Below are 21,384 nucleotides of genomic sequence, written 5' to 3'. Positions count from 1 at the left end.
AAATAGTCTTCTAATTCAATGTCATATGAATATTCGCAGTAAGATATATCGCAGAAGCTCATATACATATATCGTTTTCTAACCCTCCCCCTCAAAAAAAAATCAGGCAGGATTTAGGTCAGCAAACAAACTATTTGTTAGGACCCCGTGATGCCAACCCAGCATTGCGGACCGGAGCCGCCCGCTCGGTGTCGTCCCGGTTGGTCGTCGGTTCATTCCCCCCGCCGCTGTCGCGTTGACCGGATGGAGTCGGACATCCTCGACTCTCTGGAGGATCTCGGGTAGGTGAGGGAGCCGTGATCACTCCTCCCGGTTCCTCCCGGCCAAGCTGCTCGGGTTGGAGGTTCGGTGTGAGTGTGACCGGCAGACCGGGACAATCACGGGCCACACACCGGTGTGTGATCCCGGTGGCGCCGTGGTGAAGTGTCACAGCTCGTACTGGTACCAGATGTTTAATTTGTCAGTTCTGATCGTTGATCTCGATCACCTTTTGATCCAACTAGAGACTGTGCGCAAAAGAGAGACGATTCTTCTTCTTCTTCATCATCATCGTCCTCTTCTTCTTCTTCTTAGTATAATTAATATTACATCCTAAAGGTCTGGGTGACTCATTTTGACCAGATAATCGCCCACAGACCGGTGAGGTCACTACTAGGTGTGGATGAGTGACATGGCAGCTGAGCTCGTTTGACCTGACGGTTCTTCACACCAGTGATCCTGAGCTTGTAGTGTGAGACACGCATGTGTAATTACGTGTTTGTACTTGCCTTGCTGAGGAACCCTGACACCGGCCTTGTGGTGTTCAGTATGAGGAAAAAGGTCTGAAGTAAACAGGCCAGTCGTTGTTTATCTTTGGTTTCAGTTTTGTCTTGTGTGGACATGTGTGAAAACCTCTAGTGCTTTACTGGCCTCGAACGAGGCGGTTATGCGGAAAATTCAACCCCATTTGTGTTTCCTGTGAGTGTTCTGAGCTCCAAACACGAGTGTGGTCCTTGAAGAAGAGGGTAATATGGTGTTCTACTCAACCGACAGCAGGTTTGACTCCATCAGGTTGTTGCCTTTGATGTCAGATGGTGTCACGTCCCCTGTTGCAGGTATCAGGGCCCCTTGCTGGAGGATGGAGCACTACAGACAGCCGTGGGTGGAGGTGCTGCCTCCCCAGAGTTCACCAAGCTGTGTGCCTGGCTGGTGTCGGAGCTCAGACTGTACTGCAGGCTGGAGGAGAACGTGCAGGCCACACACTGTGAGTGCGCACCACGGCAGGAGCAGCAGCTCACTGTATCTTCTCTCCTGACCTGGTTACATGTGTTCCAGGCTGGGTGGTGTCTCGTGATGAAGTGGCATCACGAAAGGGTCCAAGAGATTGAGCGTTTTGTCAAAAAAAAAATCGGACGTGTGTGTGTGTGTGTGCGCGTGTGTGTGTGTGTGCGCGTGTGTGTGTGTGTGCGCGTGTGTGTGTGTGCGCGCGTGTGTGTGCGCGCGTGTGTGTGTGTGTGTGCGCGCGTGTGTGTGTGTGCGCGCGCGTGTGTGTGTGCGCGCGCGTGTTTTTGTGCGCGCGCGTGTGTGCGCGCGCGTGTGTGTGTGCGCGCGCGCGTGTGTGTGCGCGCGCGCGTGTGTGTGCGCGCGCGCGTGTGTGGTGTGTGTGCGCGTGTGGGTGTGGTGTGTGTGCACGTGCGTGCGGGTGTGTGTGTGCGTGCGGGTGTGGTGTGTGGTGTGTGTGGTGCGCGCGTGTGGTGCGCGCGTGTGGTGTGTGTGTGTGTGTGTGTGTGCGTGCTGTAGGTCCAAGCGAGGCCGAGGGCTTCCAGCTGGAGATGAGTGGTCTGCTGACGGAGCTGTGTTGCCCCTACGCTTCTCTCACCTCCGGAGACGTCACACGTCGCCTGCTCAACGCCAACAACTGCCTACTGCTGCTCAGTATGTCTCTCCCCTCACACCACCACAGCCTCACACCCCCACACACCGTGACACACCCACCACCTCACACCCACACACACTGTGATACACCCACACACACCGCCTCACACCATGACACACCGCCTCATATCCCCTCACACCGTGACACACCCCCACACACCGTGACACACACACCACCTCACACCCACACACCGTGACACACCCACCACCTCACACCCACACACACACTGTGATACACCCACACACACCGCCTCATATCCCCTCACACCGTGACACACCCCCACACACCGTGACACACACACCACCTCACACCCACACACACTGTGATACACCCACACACACCCCCACACACCGTGACACACCCACCACCTCACACCCACACACACACTGTGATACACCCACACACCGCGACACACCGCCTCACACCATGACACACCGCCTCATATCCCCTCACACCGTGACACACCCACACACACCACCTCACACCCACACACACTGTGATACACCCACACACACCGCCTCACACCGTGACACACCCACACACACCGTGACACACCGCCTCACATCCCCTCACACCGTGACACACCCACACACACTGTGATACACCCACACACCATGACACACCCACACACACCCCCTCACACCATGACACACACACCGTGACACACCCCCTCATATCCCCTCACACCGTGACACATCCACACACACCGTGACACACCGCCTCATATCCCCTCACACCGTGACACACACACCGTGACACACCCCCTCACATCCCCACACACCGTGACACACCCCCTCACACCGTGACACACCCACACACACCCCCTCACACCGTGACACACCCCCTCACACTGTGACACACCCCCTCACACCCCCTCACACCGTGACACACCCCCCACACACCATGACACACCCCCTCACATCCCCACACACCGTGACACACCCACACACACTGTGATACACCCACACACACCATGACACACCCACACACACCCCCTCACACCGTGACACACCCCCTCACATCCCCTCACACTGTGATACACCCACACACACCATGACACACCCCCACACACACCCCCACACACCGTGACACACCCCTCACATCCCCTCACACTGTGATACACCCACACACACTGTGATACACCCACACACACCATGACACACCCACACACACCCCCACACACCGTGACACACCCCCTCACATCCCCACACACCATGACACACCCACACACACTGTGATACACCCACACACACCCCCACACACCATGACACACCCACACACACCCCCTCACACCGTGACACACCCCCTCACATCCCCACACACCACCTCATTCCACGATGCCCTTGTGTCTTTTGAGACAGTTCTGAGTTATCCATCCTGTTCTGTTGTCATGCAGTCTGTGGGCTTCTCATTTGGTGTGTTGAATTGGCTCTAGCGTTCCTCATCTCCGAGCTGGAGTCCGCCAGGATGTTGCTGGTGAACCATCCCGAGAAGAGGACGTCTGCTTCAGGCGCCGGTGCCGGAGGCAGCCAGCTCTTCCTGGAGCTCAAGGGCATTTGTGTTGCTCTGGGCATGTCCAAACCTCCCTCCAACATCAGCATGTTCCAGTTCTTCAGTGGCATCGAGAAGAAGGCAAGAACTTCAGCTTCATGGACCGTGCATGTTCCCATAGTTAACAGAAAGCCCTTCAGTGTCTGCGTTTCAGCGCACTGTTTTGGTCACACGTCTTTTGGTGGCTTCTCTCGTCAGGTGAAGGAAGCTTTATCCAAAGTTCCCCCAAGTCATGTTGGGGAGCCTCTTCTAAAAAAGACTCTAGGACCCCTCCACTGGGTGAGTCACTTTAAAACACCAAAGTTAGTATGTCTACTCTGATGATCATTAACAGCTTTAAAACATTTAAATGAAATATTACTCTGTTCCCATGTATTTATTTGGGGAAATGCATTTTTGTGACTAACAAACTGCAGGCCAACAGCTTTTCTCCCTCTAAATCACCGCCTCATTTTCACTTTCAGGAGAAGATAGAAGCCATCAACCAAGCCCTGGTGAACGAGTACGACGTCAGGAGGAAGATGCTGCTGAAACGTCTGGACGTGACCGTTCAGTCCTTCGGCTGGTCAGACCGCGCCAAGGTGACCCCGCCTCCCCCTTCCTGCCCTGTCCAATCAAAACATCCCGTGGCTGTGGCAGTATTTTCATGTAAAAGGATTCGTTTGTCACAGTTATGATTCGTTTGTCACAGTTATGGTTCGTTTGTCACAGTTATAGTTCGTTTGTCACAGTTATGGTTCGTTTAGTCTGAAGCAGACATGTAGACAAGTCATGTGGTCCCTGCAGCTTTGGTTGCACTTTAAAAAACAAATTATGTAGAAAATATATTAAAGGAAACCAACTAGTAGTGCTGGGCGGTATACCGGTTCACACCGAAAACCGGTGTTTATTTTTGTTATCGTAAGAATAGTTCATATACCGGCCACACCGTTTTAAATAACCTTCACGTGTCCAGAACGCAGCACGGTCGTTAATTGTTTCTCAAGAGACGCTTTTTATTCCTGCGCCGCTAAGCACACACGCAACAGAGCGCAAATTTAGCTGGCTGAAAACGAGGGACGTTCTGAACCACAAATTCTACCAGTAAAAGTTGATGCCCCAAAGGAACTTTTGCCAAAGAAAGGAGCCGTATCTGTTGTCAGGAAGTACCGTATTTTATGGACTATATAGCTCACCTCAATATAAGCCGCACCTACAAAGTTAAAAAAAAAATGGAAAATGTTGCTAAAAGCCGCGTATATCTACTGAATATATGCGTATATCTACATTTAACATTTAGCATTTCATCTGCAACAGTTTTGGCTTTCAACCGGTGTTGTGCCGAATTCTGACTCCTCTCACGCATAAAGACGCTACAGATATTGTCAATTTACGTTTCTATGCATAAATAAGAGCTAGACTTTAATTATCCATCACAGCAAACGGCATTATCTATGTCCAAAGCCACGCTGGCTCAAGGGTGTTAATTATTTTAAATAAAATACACACTGGCTATACGAAGTTCACCTCTGACCACATGACTTTGCAGTATTACAGCAGTATTATGTCTAAATATCTAGTTAGAACAAAACTAGAGTGCTCAATGAGCTAAGTTATAATCACTGTAACTCCCGAATATCATCTGTAGCGTCTTTATGCGTGTGCAAACGAGGGGACTCGGAGTTTGGCACAACACATGTTGGTTTGAAAAAAAATTCTCCATCGTGCCTGCTGGTTGCATGTGCTAAATTAAAAATGAGCACTTTCTTCTTTGATTTACAACTTTGATTTACCACCTGATTCACTTTCTGCTCCGCCCCCTGACGGGTGAAGAAACATTTAAAGAAAAGCCGCACCTCTTTATAAGTCGCATGGTTCAAAGCGTGAGGGAATAAGTAACGGCTTATAGTCCGGAAAATACGGGTAGCATTCGCGGGGGCTCCGCTGTGTCGTGTCGAGGTCGCGTTCCGCTCTTCAGCGCTGTGTTTGCAGGGTTCATCCACCTTTAAGCACTTGTACGGCACTTTCAAGGTCCGTTTTCAATATTTTCCAGCACCTTCACCTTAATTAAATTACATATTTATACAAATACACATATGGCCGAAATAATTCGCTTTTTATCACATTAAAAGAGATTTAAAAAATAAAAGGTTTTGATTGCAACTGTCATGCTATATGATTCATTCACTACTTTAGTGCTACCATTTGAAAACTGATCATGTGAGGCCATGCAAATCTGTATTACATGTAATACTTAGGTGGAGACATTTCTCTAACAGTGTAATAGGATACTCTTAACCACTGTACTGCAGTAATTCTTTTCATAATCAATGCAGTTAACACATCATGCATGGGGGAAAAAAACGTCAAATTCAGTGAAACCGATATAATTTTGAAAATTACCGTGATATAGAATTTTGGTCATACCGCCCAGCACTACTAAATAGGAGTTTCATTAGATAAAAAGAATGAGAGAGAGTTCATAAGTCTTGCATGTAAAGTTCTAGATAACATTAGTCTTGCAAGAAAGAATATTTATAGACTTTTTATTTATCTAAATATATTTTTTAACTTAAATAAAAAGATATAAAGTTTTAAATAAAAGATAGGTCTCTTTATTTTAATTTATCTAAAGCAGATCAAAATCGCAGTGCAGCTCCTGCAGATTTTCCAGTCTCCTTTAACCTAGAAATTAGGTGTGATGACGAAGTAGCATCTAGTTACGTCCACTGTTCAATGTGATTAAAGACCCAACACCACTGCATTCAAGGACCAGACTCGACCAGCTGTAATCCCTAATCCCTAATCCAGAGATGCTCTTGTCTCTCCCCTCCCTGCCTCGTCCAGACTCGTGCGGAGAAGCTGGCTAAAGTGTACCAGCCGCTGCGCTCCGCCCTGGGCTTGAAGGAGCGGGTGTGTGTGGCCAACCTGCTGGCGGCCCGAGACGACCTGTCCAAGATCCTGCGGACCAGCAGTGGCCACATCAGGGAGAAGACGGCCTGCGCCATCAACAAGGTGGGCCTCCTTTAGCCTGCCAGTAGAGGGCGCCGTTTGTACTCTACAGACCGTGGATGTCGTACTGAGAGTTGATTCTTTCCTGCAGGTTTTGATGGGTCGTGTTCCGGATCGAGGGGGCAGACCCAACGAGATCGAGCCTCCACCCCCGGAGATGCCCACCTGGCAGAAACGGCAAGACGGACCAGCAGGGGGCGGCGGAGGGCAATACTACGGAGGGGGAGGAAGAGGAGGGGGTGGTGGTGGTGGCAGGGGCGGCTACGACCAGCAGCAGGGTGGCAGAGGAGGGGGTGGGGGGGAGGGGTGGGAGAGGGGACAGGGGGGGGTAAAGTTCAAGGAGGCTGGTCTGAGGGCGGTGGGCACCAGGGTCAGTACCAGGACGGGGGAGGGTATCAGGGAGGAGGTGGAGGAAGAGGAGGTTACGGAAGCGGTGGATATCAGGCAGTCCAGCAGGGGCCGGGCTACCAGGGGGGGCAACAAGGGCAAAGCTACCCCGGAGGGGGCTACTACGGCGGGGGTGGACATCAGGGCAGAGGTGGAGGTTTCCAGCACGAGGGCCGCTATCAAGACGGAGGCCGTCAGCAGGAGAAGGGGGGGCGGGGGGGGTCGCGGGGGCAGGGGGCGGGGGGAGCAGGGGCGGAGGCAGTCAAAGTGGAGGGTGGGGAGGCAGAGGTGGGCAGAATTTTAATCAAGGAGGGCAGTTTGAGCAGTTCTTTCAGCAAGGTGGCCACCAGTATAACCAGTCCGGCTTTGGACAGGGACACTACACCAGCTGAGTGGACCCGCCTTAGTCCCAGGTGCCGAGAGCACGTGGGCGGAGACGGCAGAGAGAGACAGGTCTTGGGAACACGGTGCAGAGATGGACAGTTTTGTCAGCGGCGTCCCCGCGATCGTCTCCTCCCCGGCGACGACACGGCGGGAACTGAACTGGTAGAACGGAGTTTTCTATTGCATGCGTGTGGACGTCACCCAACGAGCCCGTGTTCCTCAGACACCTTTCATAATGCCTACGCTGATTCTTAAAGTCTGTGGCCGAGTTGCGAATGAGACCTTTGGGCCGCGAAAGATTTTGACACTCGGTCAGTAAGGTCACCTGCTTGAGCTACGATCACCTACTGTTGTTGCTTCTGACAGCCTTAAACCTGGAACAATCCAGCAAGGGAAATGAAACGGTTGTTACCAGAGATTCGTTTATGGCCACGTACCATAACTTTGAGTTGATTTCACTGTTCTAGAAAGCATTTATTCAGACCTTATAGTGTTATTGAAATTGATCGACCCTGGAAAATGAAACCGATACATATTCGGTACATTTTCCCGCCTTTTGCTTTGTTTACAACCAGTCCTCACCAGAGGGGGAGGACACAGGTGGGGGTCACCTTTCTGTTTGAATCAGGGGGGGGGGGGTTACTTTGAAAACTTTCTTTTGAAGAACCTAATGCTGTTTGTTGGCGCTGGGAATGTGTTACTTTTGAAAAACGGTTTGATTGTACAGATGGTGACGACAATAAAGCCGAGTGTGATAACATCATCTCTGTTCCTTCTGTCGGCCAGGCACCTTTTAAAAATGTTCAGTCTGCGTGTTCTGCTGAAATTGACCTTCATACGTTCAGAGGCGGTCTTTGTATAGAGGCGTTGCTAGGCAACTGCCTTGGGCCCCTCCCACTGCAGCCCACTGTAGGGGCCCCCTGATTAGCTAACTTATTTCTCGCATATTAATATTGATGGGCCCCATAGCAAAATTCGCCTTGAGCCCCCAAATTTCTAAGTCCGCCACTGCATATGTTAACACTTTGAAGACGACCGGTACAGGTTCTGCAACTTCACTGTGAAAATATACCCATTTCACACATTATCCACCAGGGGGCGACTTAAAGCTACATTATCATGTTTAAAACCAGAACTGGGTATGATTACACTCGCTGCCCCTTTAGATTATCAATGACTCTTTTATAAGATGAATCTACATTATAGGCGTGTTTTCAAGGGAACAGCTACAGACTACGTCATGTACACTAAGGTGGAGGATAAAGGTGGGGGTCACCGTTCCTTTAAGGGGGTGAAATATTACTCAATCATTTCCTTTCAAGAGCCTAATGTTGCGTGTTGGCAGGTGAATTGTGTTGCTTTTGAAAAACGGTTTGTACAGATGGTGACAATAATGACTGAGTGTGTTATCGTCATATCAGTTCTTCGTGCCTGCCGGGCACCTTTTAAAAATGCTCAGTCTGCGTGTTCTGCTGAAATTGGTCTTCATGCCAGACGTTCAGTATCTGAGCACTTTGTCCCAGCGCGGAGAACAGGGCAGTGACACCGGAGACTGGATCACAGTATGGCTGTAGATGAACCTTCATCTGAACCTCCATCTTCATACACCCATACCAGTGCACACACATCTGCTGGGAGGGCTAGAAACGGCTAACGGACTCCAGGCCAGCAGAATTCTTGTAGAGACGTGTAACGTGTACCTATGATGTGAGTGTTCTTACATCAAGGGTTCGCTGAGTGTAGAACATATAAAAGTTACGTGAATGTTTAATTTGAATTATTACAAGAAATATAAGGAAAATAAGCACTCAAAGGTTCCCAAACGGACACATTTATTTCAGAGACTACATGTGAAGTTCAGAGCAGTAATTGCACTATGGCGTGACAACAGTTTAAAAGGCTGTGGGGGCTTCATTCCACCTGTTAAATGATCCTGTGGTATTTATCGGTGTAGTGTAAAGATGAGCACAGATTGGTCAAAGGTGAGAGAAGAGGACAGGAGGGACTGAAGGGGACAGGACCGTTAGAGGGACTGAAGGGGACAGGACCGTTAGAGGGACTGAAGGGGACAGGACCGTTAGAGGGACTGAAGGGGACAGGACCGTTAGAGGACTGAAGGGGACAGGACCGTTAGAGGACTGAAGGGGACAGGACCGTTAGAGGGGCTGAATGGGACAGGACCGTTAGAGGGGCTGGACCGTTAGAGGACTGAAGGGGACAGGACCGTTAGAGGGACAGGACCGTTAGAGGGGCTGAAGGGGACAGGACCGTTAGAGGGACTGAAGGGGACAGGACCGTTAGAGGGACAGGACCATTAGAGGGACTGAAGGGGACAGGACCGTTAGAGGGACAGGACCGTTAGAGGGGCTGAAGGGGACAGGACCGTTAGAGGGACTGAAGGGGACAGGACCGTTAGAGGGGCTGAAGGGGACAGGACCGTTAGAGGACTGAAGGGGACAGGACCGTTAGAGGACTGAAGGGGACAGGACCGTTAGAGGACTGAAGGGGACAGGACCGTTAGAGGGACAGGACCGTTAGAGGGGCTGAAGGGGACAGGACCGTTAGAGGGGCTGAAGGGGACAGGACCGTTAGAGGGGCTGAAGGGGACAGGACCGTTAGAGGGACTGAAGGGGACAGGACCGTTAGAGGGACTGAATGGGACAGGAATGTTAGAGGGACAGGACCGTTAGAGGGGCTGAACAAACAAGAAATTACATTTATCCTTCATGTTCCAACACAGACACGGTACGAGTGTCAAACGTGCATCCACCCACAAGACAATCAAGATGCTTAGTTTCTCTATAAAAATACACTTTTACATACAACATATTTTAAATAGCATTAAATTAATTGTTGAAAATAATACTTCATTAGTTATGGGGTTATTTTCATCTAAATTTCAAAACAAATATATTTTTTCTTCCAAAGGATAAGAACATAAGTCCCTCAATTCGATACATTGGGTCAGGTCAGATAAACCCCTGAGACATTCGTATCAACCAGAAAGATTGGGCCGACCCATAGCCCATAAAAACATCGCTCAAAATATGGCAAACCTACACTAAACAGCTAGTTTAATCTAATTTCCTTATTAGAACTGTATCACAGTGTAGAGCCAATCAAACGCAGATTTTTGGTTGATTTTTTTTAAAGACCGCAAACTCACTATGAGTTCTTTGTGCATATGATAAGTGGAACCTGCTACCAATTCATATGTACTGATCATGTGAAACATTTACCATGTGTTAGACTGAACGAGTGACATTAATAAAATTAAAATCACATTTTCTCAAGTACACCAGTCAATAATAATTACTAACATGATTATGAAGATTGCATTATTAGCCTATGCGAGAATAATTTAATATAAAATACATCAACAGTGACCCTGAAGGAATGTGTCCCCAACTGTAACCACTTAACTCATTACACCGTCTGCTCAGGAGCTCACAGAGACTTTTACCAAGGCAGTTTGGTTTTTACTCAACATGTCTGTTTGCGAGCTGCATGGGGTTTGCACCAGTGTCTACTTAACACTCACCAGTGTCTACATGACCATCACCAGTGTCTACTTAACCCTCACCAGTGTCTACATGACCATCACCAGTGTCTACTTAACACTCACCAGTGTCTACATGACCATCACCAGTGTCTACTTAACCCTCACCAGTGTCTACTTAACCCTCACCAGTGTCTACATGACCATCACCAGTGTCTACATGACCATCACCAGTGTCTACTTAACACTCACCGGTGTCTACCTAACACTCACCGGTGTCTACTTAACACTCACCAGTGTCTACTTAACAATCACCAGTCAGATTGAAAACACTGGCGTTCACCTTCAAAACATCACTGGACCAGCTCCCAAATACCTGAAAGCACCTTGTTACCTTTAAGCCTCTAGTATAGCTCCACTCAACCCTCCGTCCCTCAAGACACATCAAGAAGACATCGAGACTCTTCTCTGTCCTGCACCCAGGTGGTGGGACAAACGTCTTTAGACACTTATTAGAGGGACTTAACAAAAAAACTGCTCCTTAGTTTATAGTCTTTGTTCCACTCTAGACAGGGTCGTAGCTTGATGGTATTCTCAAGCCTGTCTATGCTCAAATCAGAATATGTATGTGACAGAGACCACTAAGAACATTTTTAAGTTGCTCTGAAACAGGGCATTTGCCAAATGCCACAATTGTAAATGTAATATGTTTTTATTTATCACAGTGTAACTTCATAGCAGTAGAAATATGTCACAGGCTCCAGTCAGGTAGAAAATAAGTCTAGTCTTCATGGCCTCAGTGTCACCCCTGAATAACACTACTGCAGTTCTTGTGCCTTTTTCTGGCCTTCGGATGTAATCAATACAACCTGATCCCACCTAGACAAACATTCAGTCTACATGTCCATCTGTGTGTGTGTGTGCATGCCCTGGCCTGTCTCTGTCTCTACCCCGGGTTAATCTTGACGTGTAACTGATCTGGACACGAAATCTCTGAAACTTTGTGTTTCCTTGGCGATGCACCGACTTTCCTATTCCATCCCCTAGCACCTGGCAACAGTAGCCAGGACAAACATCTGGCCAGCAACAGAACAACGGACAAAGAAGATGAGAGGAGACACTCAGTCCATCTCTCTCTCTCTCTCTCTCTCTCTCTCTCTCTCTCTCTCTCTCTCTCTCTCTCTCACACACACACACACACACACACACACACACACACACACACACACACACACACACACACACACACACACACACACACACACACACACATATATAGTGCCTAGTGCCAAGTGTTCCCCCAAGCCTGCTTGGTAACACTGATCTTATGGTTGATATATTAAGTTGAAGGTCACCTCTGCAGTCAGGTGCCTTGTTCAGTCTATTCAGAAGCACATGAATAAAACATTTCAAGGCTTGATTCAGATGTGCACATGTACAGCAGTAAAGACCAGTTATTATCTACACAATAAAACAAAAATCATTACATAACATTACATCAACGTAAATGCTGTCATTCGCGATACCTTATTTTTAATGTGTTTATCTGATTGTTTATGATTGTTTATCACTTTATTAAACGGCTGTAGCTGATTTTACTCTCTGACACTCGTCTAAGCTGCGTACCTTGTCCTTAAGCTCACAACGAAAAACGAGACACAGCTCAAAGACAAGTAGTGTCATCCGTGTCTTAACATTGGCACAGCAACCGCATTAACACTTATTATATTCACACGCCTTTCTGCACTGCTGCTGATCCCACGTTGATCTGCGCACTAACGTGGTTATGGTGTCATGCTTTCACGATTAGTCACATATAATTGTGTGGACACCTCACCATAGACTTTTTCAATATACAATTTTAAAACGGATTTTCATCTATTACATCTACATCTACACGACATCGCTCGCCAACCTGAGCCCATCAACAAACCTGTGTTTGTCTCAACAATGCTAGCCATGTTAGCCATGGTCACTAACACTTTTACTCTCTTTTTAGCTCAGCACGTACACCTTTCCTCAGTCAGACCGGGCTTCAGCTTTTCATTCAAGGTAATACTCACATTTATGGTGTTCTTAAAATATGTTATCAAATATACAAGATTCTAAATGATTAAGAGCTGATATTTGTCTCATAAGTACTGGGTATGTTCTTTAAATCCATGCAAATTCATGTTTTGACTATGAACATCAGTCCAAAACTGTATAAATGGTTTTTGTTTAACAACAAGCTTTTTTGTTCTGTGAATTTCCCCTATTTTCAATAAATACAGTGAAACCGTGATATGTTTAGTTGATCATTCCACTCTAACATCCCTTCAGTGTGTCCTAAGCATCTTTGCTGAAACATTACAAACTATTATAATTCATATCCCTGTTCACCTATACACAACCTCTCACGATCTCATAAAAGATATTCAGAAATTCTACAAGTAAGCTACCAAATCAATATGAATAACTTTAGTTTCATGTAGTGTGTTTTAAATATAAGTAACATTGTGTGTAGCTCACTGGCAATTTAATATTTAATTTCTTTATCTTAATATTTAATTTTTTATATTTGAATTTAATATTCAGACCCTCTCTGTTCACATGATCTTGCAAGCCAAGATGGGGTTTTTCTCAAACATAAACCTGTACCACAGGAAACGTATTCGAGACATTGCTGTCTGCCCATAGCAGAGAGGAGAGCAGAGATGCCCACTGAAGAACGCTCACCACTCATTTCATATGTCAATTAGCCCCAAAAATAAATGTCCAAAAACCAACGAAAAATCCCACGTTTCCACGTGAGCACAGGAGAACCTCACGTGCACTGCAGAGTTCAAAACAGCATCTTGATCATCCGGACTGGTACCACACAGCACCGGCCCAGTCCTGGTTCCTGTGCACAAAACGCCTCCCCCACCCCCGACCCCTGAGTCCCACCCCAGAACACCCCCCCCCACCTCCACCTCTGTCACTCAGTCCGGGAGCTGACCGCCCTTCTGAACAGTAGCTCGGGTGGAGGTGGTGGAGGCAGTGTGAGGCTATTCCTGCTCCGTCGGGGGCCTGATGCACACCAGCATGCTGCCCAGAGAGGAGAGTCCTCGGGGGGGAGACACAGGGAGCCTCCGTCGGGGTCTGCACACACCCTCCACTCTACCAAGTCAGCTGATCTGTGGGAGGACCAGACAAGCTGAGCTTCATATCAAAAATAACAACATCATTTCATATAAAACAATTGAAAGACTAAAGGCTTTGTAAGAAAAATAATTAGGAATGCAACAGAAAATTATGACATTATAAAGTATTAATATAAGACTCAATATTCTAAGGGTGAGACGTAACATTTGGATTAAACAAACGATTTTGAGTTTCTGAAATTCAGGAATACTGTTCCAAAGATTAAGAGTTAAATAAGAAGATTGTTTGCAGCATCTTTAAAGCAATTATCTCTGCCTGTCCGAGAGTTTTAAGCACTTTTTGTAACATGCCTTAACAAAACAAAAAAAAAAAACTCATTTTCTGTTTACATTTCCAAGACCTTGGGAGTTAAAAAGATAACCAAAATAAACGTAAGCTAACAGAATTCACGTTCACATGCCCTGGGTACATATCCATCCATACACTGCCAGCAATCCCCTACTGACCTGTTTTATAATGTAATATACCATATTTCATAATAAACACATGACATACTGTAAAGATCACATGCATTAGCTGAACTTATCAAGCTAGGCCCCTTCATCTGGATTAACCTTCTCCTGAGATCTAAAACGGCCCCTTTAATTCAAGCAGATGGTACTGGCAGAAAGGTCGCTCGGTACTAAACGGCACCGGAGGCCTAAGCTCCGCCCCCTCCTCTCTCCACCAGTCTCCGGGCCGTCTCCACAGTGATGGAGGAGGCGGAGCATTAAGAACAAGATGCCGTGAGACCCTAAAGGAAGGAGATAGTGTGGAGCGGCAGTGCGGAGGCGGGGCAGGAGCAGGGGGGCGGGGTTTAGGCCTCTCTTACCGTCATGTCGTGCCAAAGGAGAATTACTGCAGGCTCCAGGCCCGTGTTTAGGTATATGTGCTAGCGCAGTCTTGGTAGCATGTGGTTTCTTAAAACTTTTTAAAATAATCTTTTCTACAGTATTATTTATAATACTAATATTACATATTATTCCAGCTGTTGTCTTACATAAGCATATTTTCTTACAGATTATGTATGCCGACTAAAGTTGTGTATGTTGCCTTATGTTGCAACATGTTGTGTATGTTGACGTTATCAGTATGTCCCTGTGAGGCCGTTAACGTCACGGCTCCTATCAGGTGTAGAGACAAATAAAAGCAGCTCGTTCACCTCAGAGTCGGTGCTGTGGGGATGCGGGAGCCCGACTCCACTCCTCTCCGCGTCCTCCGTCTGCTCCTGCAAGTCCCTCCGGCCCTGGGCCGCGTCCACGCCGCTCAACGGCGCCTCCTGCGTCTCGTTCTCCCAGCGTGCGAAGCCTTTGCTCTTCGACGTCTTGCGGTGCAGCCTGCAGCGCATCTTGGGGAAGGTGTGGGAGCCCAAGCCGGCCGGGGCCCAGCCGTGTTCGGGCCACAGGGGCTCCGTCTGCGTGGCCTGGCTGGTCGTGGTGCGCTGTAGCCGGACGGAGATGCGCTGGGCGGAGCCCGTCACCAGCGTGATGGACTGCCCCTCCAGGGCTGGCACGCCCCCACTAGGGGGCAGGGCGGGGAACTCAAACACCTCATCTTCATCTGACCGGGCACATGGGACATCAGGGAGGAGGAAGAGGGAGGAGGAAGAGGGAGGAGGTAACTAACTTCTGACATTAATTGTAATGTTTTACTTCTGTATGACCCAGCCTGACTCCATGTGAACCCCACAAATGTTTACCCCGCCCCCCACATTAGATTAACCCCACCCCTGAATGTCTGTTGGGGGCGGGCCTTACCTTTACAGATGGGTAGTGTGGGGCTGCTGGGCAGAGAGCTGTGGGCGGGGGCCCCAGGCGACACGCTGCCCAGGGACGTTGAGCGGGGCAGGCGACGACACGCTAACACCAGCAGCTCACGACACTGTTTATGGCAGTTCACGCCGCAGTCTGCAGACAGGGGGCGCACTTCTAAATCAACACGCATGGACTAATCATTGAGTCTTTCATGAGTAATGCAGCTGCAGACAAACAAAATGTATTCTCATAATAATTTAAAAGTGGTATAACATATCATGAGGTGATAATGTATGAATCTATGTTTACATTATTATAACCTATATTTATATAGGATATTGTGTTTAGTGTTACACAGGGCTAGTCTGAGCCATCTGTGGGTGAGATCCCAGTTCAAATAACACACTCCACTCCCGAGCCAACAAGGTTGAGAGTGTGAAGATTAAGTAGTGAACACATTAAACTTTACACTACTGTGGTCAGACTGAAACTGAAGGGCATTGTGGGAAGGTCACGGATGACATCGTGAAATGTACTGATCACAGGTGAAGAGAGAGGGAGAGAGGGAGAGAGAGTATACCTTTACACTTGTAGCCTTGCTTGATTATCCCCCAGAGCTGAAGAGGTGGACCACCAGATGGGAGAGAGAGAGAGAGAGAGAGAGAGAGAGAGAGAGAGAGAGAGAGAGAGAGAGAGAGAAACAAAGCAATAGAGGAAAGACAGAACATGGATAGAGACACGTAAGACACGCAAATTGAACAGAGCACTTTGAAGCACTTTGAAGCATGCCAGTGTGCAATAAACAGGATACACACACACACCCTTCCTGCACACCACTGTGTGTGTGTGCGTGTGTCTGTGTATGCGTGTGTGTGTGTTTGTGTGTGTGTGTGTGTGTATATGTGTGTGCGTGTGTGTTTGTGTGTGTGTGTGTGTGTGTGTGTATCTGCGTGCATGCTTCATCCCAGCCCTACAACCTTCTGATTCCTGTCTAGCCATCTGTGTAAATACAATATAATTAGTTTAGCGCTGACTACAAGCTGCGGTATAATTGCTGTACTTCACGCTGGGCCTAATGACCCACAGGTCCAGCCTTTCTTTACAGTGTTTGTGTGTAAAACAGGATACACACCACCAACTAAGTGCAGAACAGCTAACATACTGTCCATAATAACCACATAGCAGCAACTGACCCACACAGGTGGGCGGCTGGATGTTTGTGGGTACTGTGCAGATTACAATCCAGCACACATTCAGTGAGCGTCAAGACGTAACAGAGGAAAGGACCCGGTGTTTCTTCAGTAAAGTAAAGGTGAAGTTAGGCTACAAGCTCAGATCAGACATTCTGTGTCAGAGGTCGCTTTGTTATTCTCTGTCTGTAGTGTGGAAATCTTTGCACAACAGCAGGACACGAGTGCGTGTCAGGCCCACACGCTACCTGCCCACTGTTCTGTCTACAGACTTGCTTCACTGGGCCGTTCAGACACGCAATCCGTAAACACCACCGAGTACCTGTTGACATGAACCACTGTAGAATGCAGTGCGACGGTGATCTGATAATTGTTTGATAATTGCAGTGTATTAGGTTAAAAAAAATAGGGGCATCTGTCTGCGTGTGCAATGCAGTGACGTGAATGATGGTGAAACAGAAGCGATCTTTCGGCCCGGATGCATCAAACACGTTTTTACTGAGATCATTTGACAATGAGTTCATTACTGAAACACAAGCAGTGTCGGAGATCCATAGATCTCCCGCAATTTTCGACTTCTAGCCAATGAGAAATCACCAGATCAGGCAGGGCAGGGCAGGCACAGGATGACGGCCCACCACAACCTCGAGATGCTTTCAGGACCCTAAACCGAGGCCACAGCTATTCACGCTCGACAGCAATCGGGTATCGTGGGGGCCTGAGGGGCGGGGCAGGGCGGGTCGGGGCGGGGGCAGGGCGGGGCGGGGCGGGGCAGGAGCGAGTGCTTACAAATCCGGCGCAGTGCTCACAGAAGGTGGGCTTCAGGTAGGTCATCTCCTGGAAGGTATGGAGGAAGCCTGGGCCCATTTTACACTGCAACACTGGGTTAGCACGGAGAAAGTACGCCATCATCTCATCCTTACTGATCAAGCCATCCCTGCGGTGACAGAGAGAGAGAGAGAGAGAGAGAGAGAGAGAGAGAGAGAGAGAGAGAGAGAGAGAGAGAGAGAGAGAGAGAGAGAGAGACAGCAAGGGGGAAGGGTAAAAAAAAACAATAAAACAGTTGAAATAATATGTAATGCCTGCCTTGTGATTGATGAAGACTGAAGACATGACTGGACAGTATGAAGTATATCTGGCTCTCTTTTGCGTCTGTATCCCTCCATCAGTCCTGGCACCTTCCACGCTGCAGTGGCCACCACCACGCTGCCGTGGCCACCACCACGCTGCCGTGAGAGATGGACCGTCTGCGTCTCTCTCAGATCTCAGGAGCTGGAACCCACTGATCTGGCAATAATGTGATTTGATCGCTGTAGTGAACAGATGAAGCTCTCAGCAGACCGGCTGACTCTGTGTGTACGTGTGTGGACACAGCGCGTGTGTGTGTGTGTGTGCGTGTGTGCCATGTGTCCTTCATGGTCGTAACCTTCAGCCCTCCTGAAGATGGAGTGAGAAAAACACCCTCATGCTGTCCAGCCAAAGACATGAGGTCATTCTGAGGAGAGCTGAAGTGGCCACTGAAGCCTTTTACAGTCCCAGTTCACCCACAGCTCACCACTACACACACACACACACACACACACACACACACACACACACACACACACACACACAACAAGTGCTCCTGTCATGTAAGGGGGCTGACTGCATTGACAGCTCTAAACATAGAGCTGAGCGGAGGGACTGACCAGCAAACATGTCTCTCCACATTAGAGTCACACTGGAGTCAAAGCACTGGAGCGTAGTCAACTGTTCCTAGATCAGTTTAGCGAAAATATAAACTAAAATACCTAATCGTCAAATAAAGAACACTTTCACAATTTCAGCGAGAGTGTATTAGAATTTAGTTTATACATGAGAATCACAGAGAGGGAAGGGGAGAGAGAGAGAGAGAGAGAGAGAGAGAGAGAGAGAGAGAGAGAGAGAGAGAGAGAGAGAGAGAGAGAGAGAGAGAGAGAGAGAGAGAGAGAGAGAGGTGTAAGGACAGGCAGTCTGCTTGGTGTGTGGTCAGTGTGGCGACTCACTGGTCTTTATCTAGGACACAGAAGGAGTCCAGGAAGGGAAAGTTTGCTGCGATACTCTCAAAGTCCTCCTGGGAAATGTAGTCATCGTGATCGTGATCGTAGTTACGAAACACAGACTACATGAGAAAAGGGAGGAAAAAACAAAACGATGCTCTTAATGGTGGTGTGTCGAGTCTTGAGACATCTCTCCTGAGCCCTGAACACATCAGACGCAGTCACACTGCTCACTTGTAAAATGAATCACTGTGCAGTAAAACGAATCAGTGCTTTGCAAAATGAGCCACCGCGCTGTTAAACAAATCATTTCTTACATGCTCTCATTAGCATTCATTATTAGCAATGTTAGCAATGTTAGCCTGAGGTATTGAGAGAAAGGGAAGCCTTGTCTTACATCTACCACTTTCCTGATGTGTTTGTTGACAACAGAGGGGTCTGGCTTGGTGGTCACGCCTGAGGCCCAGTCCAGGGGGGCTTGTGTCTTGTTGGGGGTCGTTGGTGATGTGGGCTTAACAGAGACAGAGACATCATGATTAGGACAGAGGCCACGATCAGACACCTGGGTTGTTTCTGGTGTGCTTGGATTAAACTGAACATAGGTGAGTGCTGTGTGAACTGCAGTCGAATGGTTCTGATCCAATAATCCTCTGGGCAGGATCAAGGTGAAATGTATGAAACAGGTCTCGGGAATCACCAACACGTCTAATGCAGCTTTTAATGTGATGTCATTTAGTAAACTGGTGGACCACGTGGTCCAGTTTGCCACTATGGTGGGTGGAGTCTGGCCTCCACTTTGGGCCTATGTGACTCACCAGAGACTTGGGGTTGCGTGGTTCTCGAAGCAGAGACAGCTCATAAATCTCGTCCTCGGTGTAGTACAGGTCCAGAGAAAGCTGTAGACCCAGGACACAGTAATGAGAGACACAGGGACTGTGCAGACCCAGGACATAGTAATGATATAATAAAATAAAAATAGACTAAGAGAGGCATGTACAAAAACCTGTCTATCTGTCTGCTTGACTGTCTGCCTGTCTGTCTGCCTGTCCGTGGACCTCCTGAAGGAGGTGTTGGAGGTGCACTGACCGTGAGCAGGTGGATGAGGTCCATGTTGGGCTCCACCTGCGAGGCGGTGCTCTGCAGTGCCACCAGCTCGCTGAAGGTGAGATAGAGCTGCTGCATCTTCACAATGTTGAGCCTGCCCTCCTCCACCCAGTCTGGGAAGACCACGTGCACGGCGATCAGGTCCTTCAGGTGCACGCCCAGGATGGGGATCTTGAAGCCCTCACACTCCCCGTAGGTCTTGCGGTACGCACTGTAGTTGCCGTTCGATGCCACCAGCTCCGTCATCTCTCTCCAGATCTGCTCACCAGAAGGACATGGCGTCAAAACATCCTCCCAGAAGTTACCAGAAGTGTGTTTGTGTCGTAGGACAAAAAAAAGACTAATCTATGATCATTTTGTATATTAGGCGTTTGCATATTTACGTATTGTAAAGTTTTTTTTTTTTACGTGTAAAAGTTGCGGCGTTACCTTGGTGACGTCGGGGCTGAGATGAGAGTGCGTTTCCTTCAGTCGCGAGATGGAGCTGTGACTCAGACCGCCGACCACAGCCATCAGTGTGTTGAAGTTCTGGAGGTGTAGGAGTTTCTGAGGGGGGGGGAGGGACGGGAAAAGAGTATGTGTGTGTGTGTGGGGGGGGGGGGGGGTGTTGTGGGCACATAAAACAATTCCCACAATGCACCTCCACAAACCATTCACCGCACAAAAGAAGAGACGCAAATCCCTTCAGCAGCACGGAGCCATCGGCCTCGCATTGACGCTAATGCTCTTAGCTCAGGGCTTAATTGCGCCGAGCATGGCATCAGAGCACAAGAGAGTGCCCTGTCTTTGGTGCAGAAGCCTCAGGTACTCAATAGCTCATCAATTAACAGCTATTAGCGATGGCGGCGTAAGCTTCGAGAGACACCGAGCCGAGTACATTAGACTGGAGAGCATCCTGTGAGGTACAGTACGGCTCCGTCGTCATTACGGTGCCGAGCCGCACGCCCACGTCCGCTCCCTCTCCTGCGGCTGTCTTTGCCACACAGCTCCTCACCGCCGCAGTCGTGCGCACCAGGAATTAGCATATCAAAGGGGCTGCAAATGTCAACGATGTTCTCCACCTAAGCGTTGGAGCTCTCCACGGCCTGGCGGGGGTTCTGAGAGCGATGTGGGCCGGAGGTCCAGGGACAGGCCACGTGTGCTGGGGTCCGTGAGAGCGAGAAGCTGCCCAAACCCCGCCAGGGTGCTCATCTCTGCGCTGGTGTTGGTGGAAAGGTTGAACGCTTTAGCTCCGACGAAGAGAGCTGCTCACACGGACGGCGGTGAACTGCAGTGCCCTAATGTGGTGATGGTTACTTTATAAAACATGCAGCCACTATGACTCATACCTCCAGTTGCAGAAAATGGTGCATTCCCATCAAACACGGTGTGTGGTTTTACTTTCTGTGTACACCAATTTGTTTTCAGTGAACACGGCTGTGTGTGC

At 48.7% G+C, this 21,384-nt stretch overlaps 2 protein-coding genes across 2 annotated transcripts in view; one reads left to right on the top strand and one right to left on the bottom strand.

The window, feature by feature from the left end:
• Positions 1-146: 146 nt before the first annotated feature.
• Positions 147-7,981, top strand: fam98a (family with sequence similarity 98 member A). Its single transcript, XM_076979180.1, is given in 10 exon segments — positions 147-281; positions 1,095-1,243; positions 1,780-1,914; positions 3,351-3,547; positions 3,665-3,745; positions 3,931-4,047; positions 6,293-6,460; positions 6,549-6,762; positions 6,765-7,075; positions 7,078-7,981. Coding segments are annotated over 10 exon segments (1,662 nt in total). The 5' UTR covers positions 147-150; the 3' UTR covers positions 7,237-7,981.
• A 1,062-nt stretch (positions 7,982-9,043) lies between these two features.
• rasgrp3 (RAS guanyl releasing protein 3 (calcium and DAG-regulated)) overlaps positions 9,044-21,384 on the bottom strand; it is a 26,898-nt gene continuing 14,557 nt past the window's right edge. The window contains 10 exon segments of the mRNA XM_076978631.1: positions 9,044-13,885; positions 15,055-15,452; positions 15,650-15,799; positions 16,227-16,263; positions 17,626-17,773; positions 18,861-18,976; positions 19,252-19,365; positions 19,670-19,750; positions 19,941-20,216; positions 20,388-20,504. Coding sequence (XP_076834746.1) covers positions 13,877-13,885; positions 15,055-15,452; positions 15,650-15,799; positions 16,227-16,263; positions 17,626-17,773; positions 18,861-18,976; positions 19,252-19,365; positions 19,670-19,750; positions 19,941-20,216; positions 20,388-20,504 — 1,446 coding nt within the window. The 3' untranslated portion in view covers positions 9,044-13,876.

The sequence above is a fragment of the Brachyhypopomus gauderio genome, chromosome 17 (genome assembly GCF_052324685.1).
Source record: "Brachyhypopomus gauderio isolate BG-103 chromosome 17, BGAUD_0.2, whole genome shotgun sequence".
Taxonomy (NCBI): Eukaryota; Metazoa; Chordata; class Actinopteri; order Gymnotiformes; family Hypopomidae; genus Brachyhypopomus; species Brachyhypopomus gauderio.
Note: the sequence above shows the minus strand (reverse complement) of the source record. Positions and strands in the feature narration are given on the sequence as shown.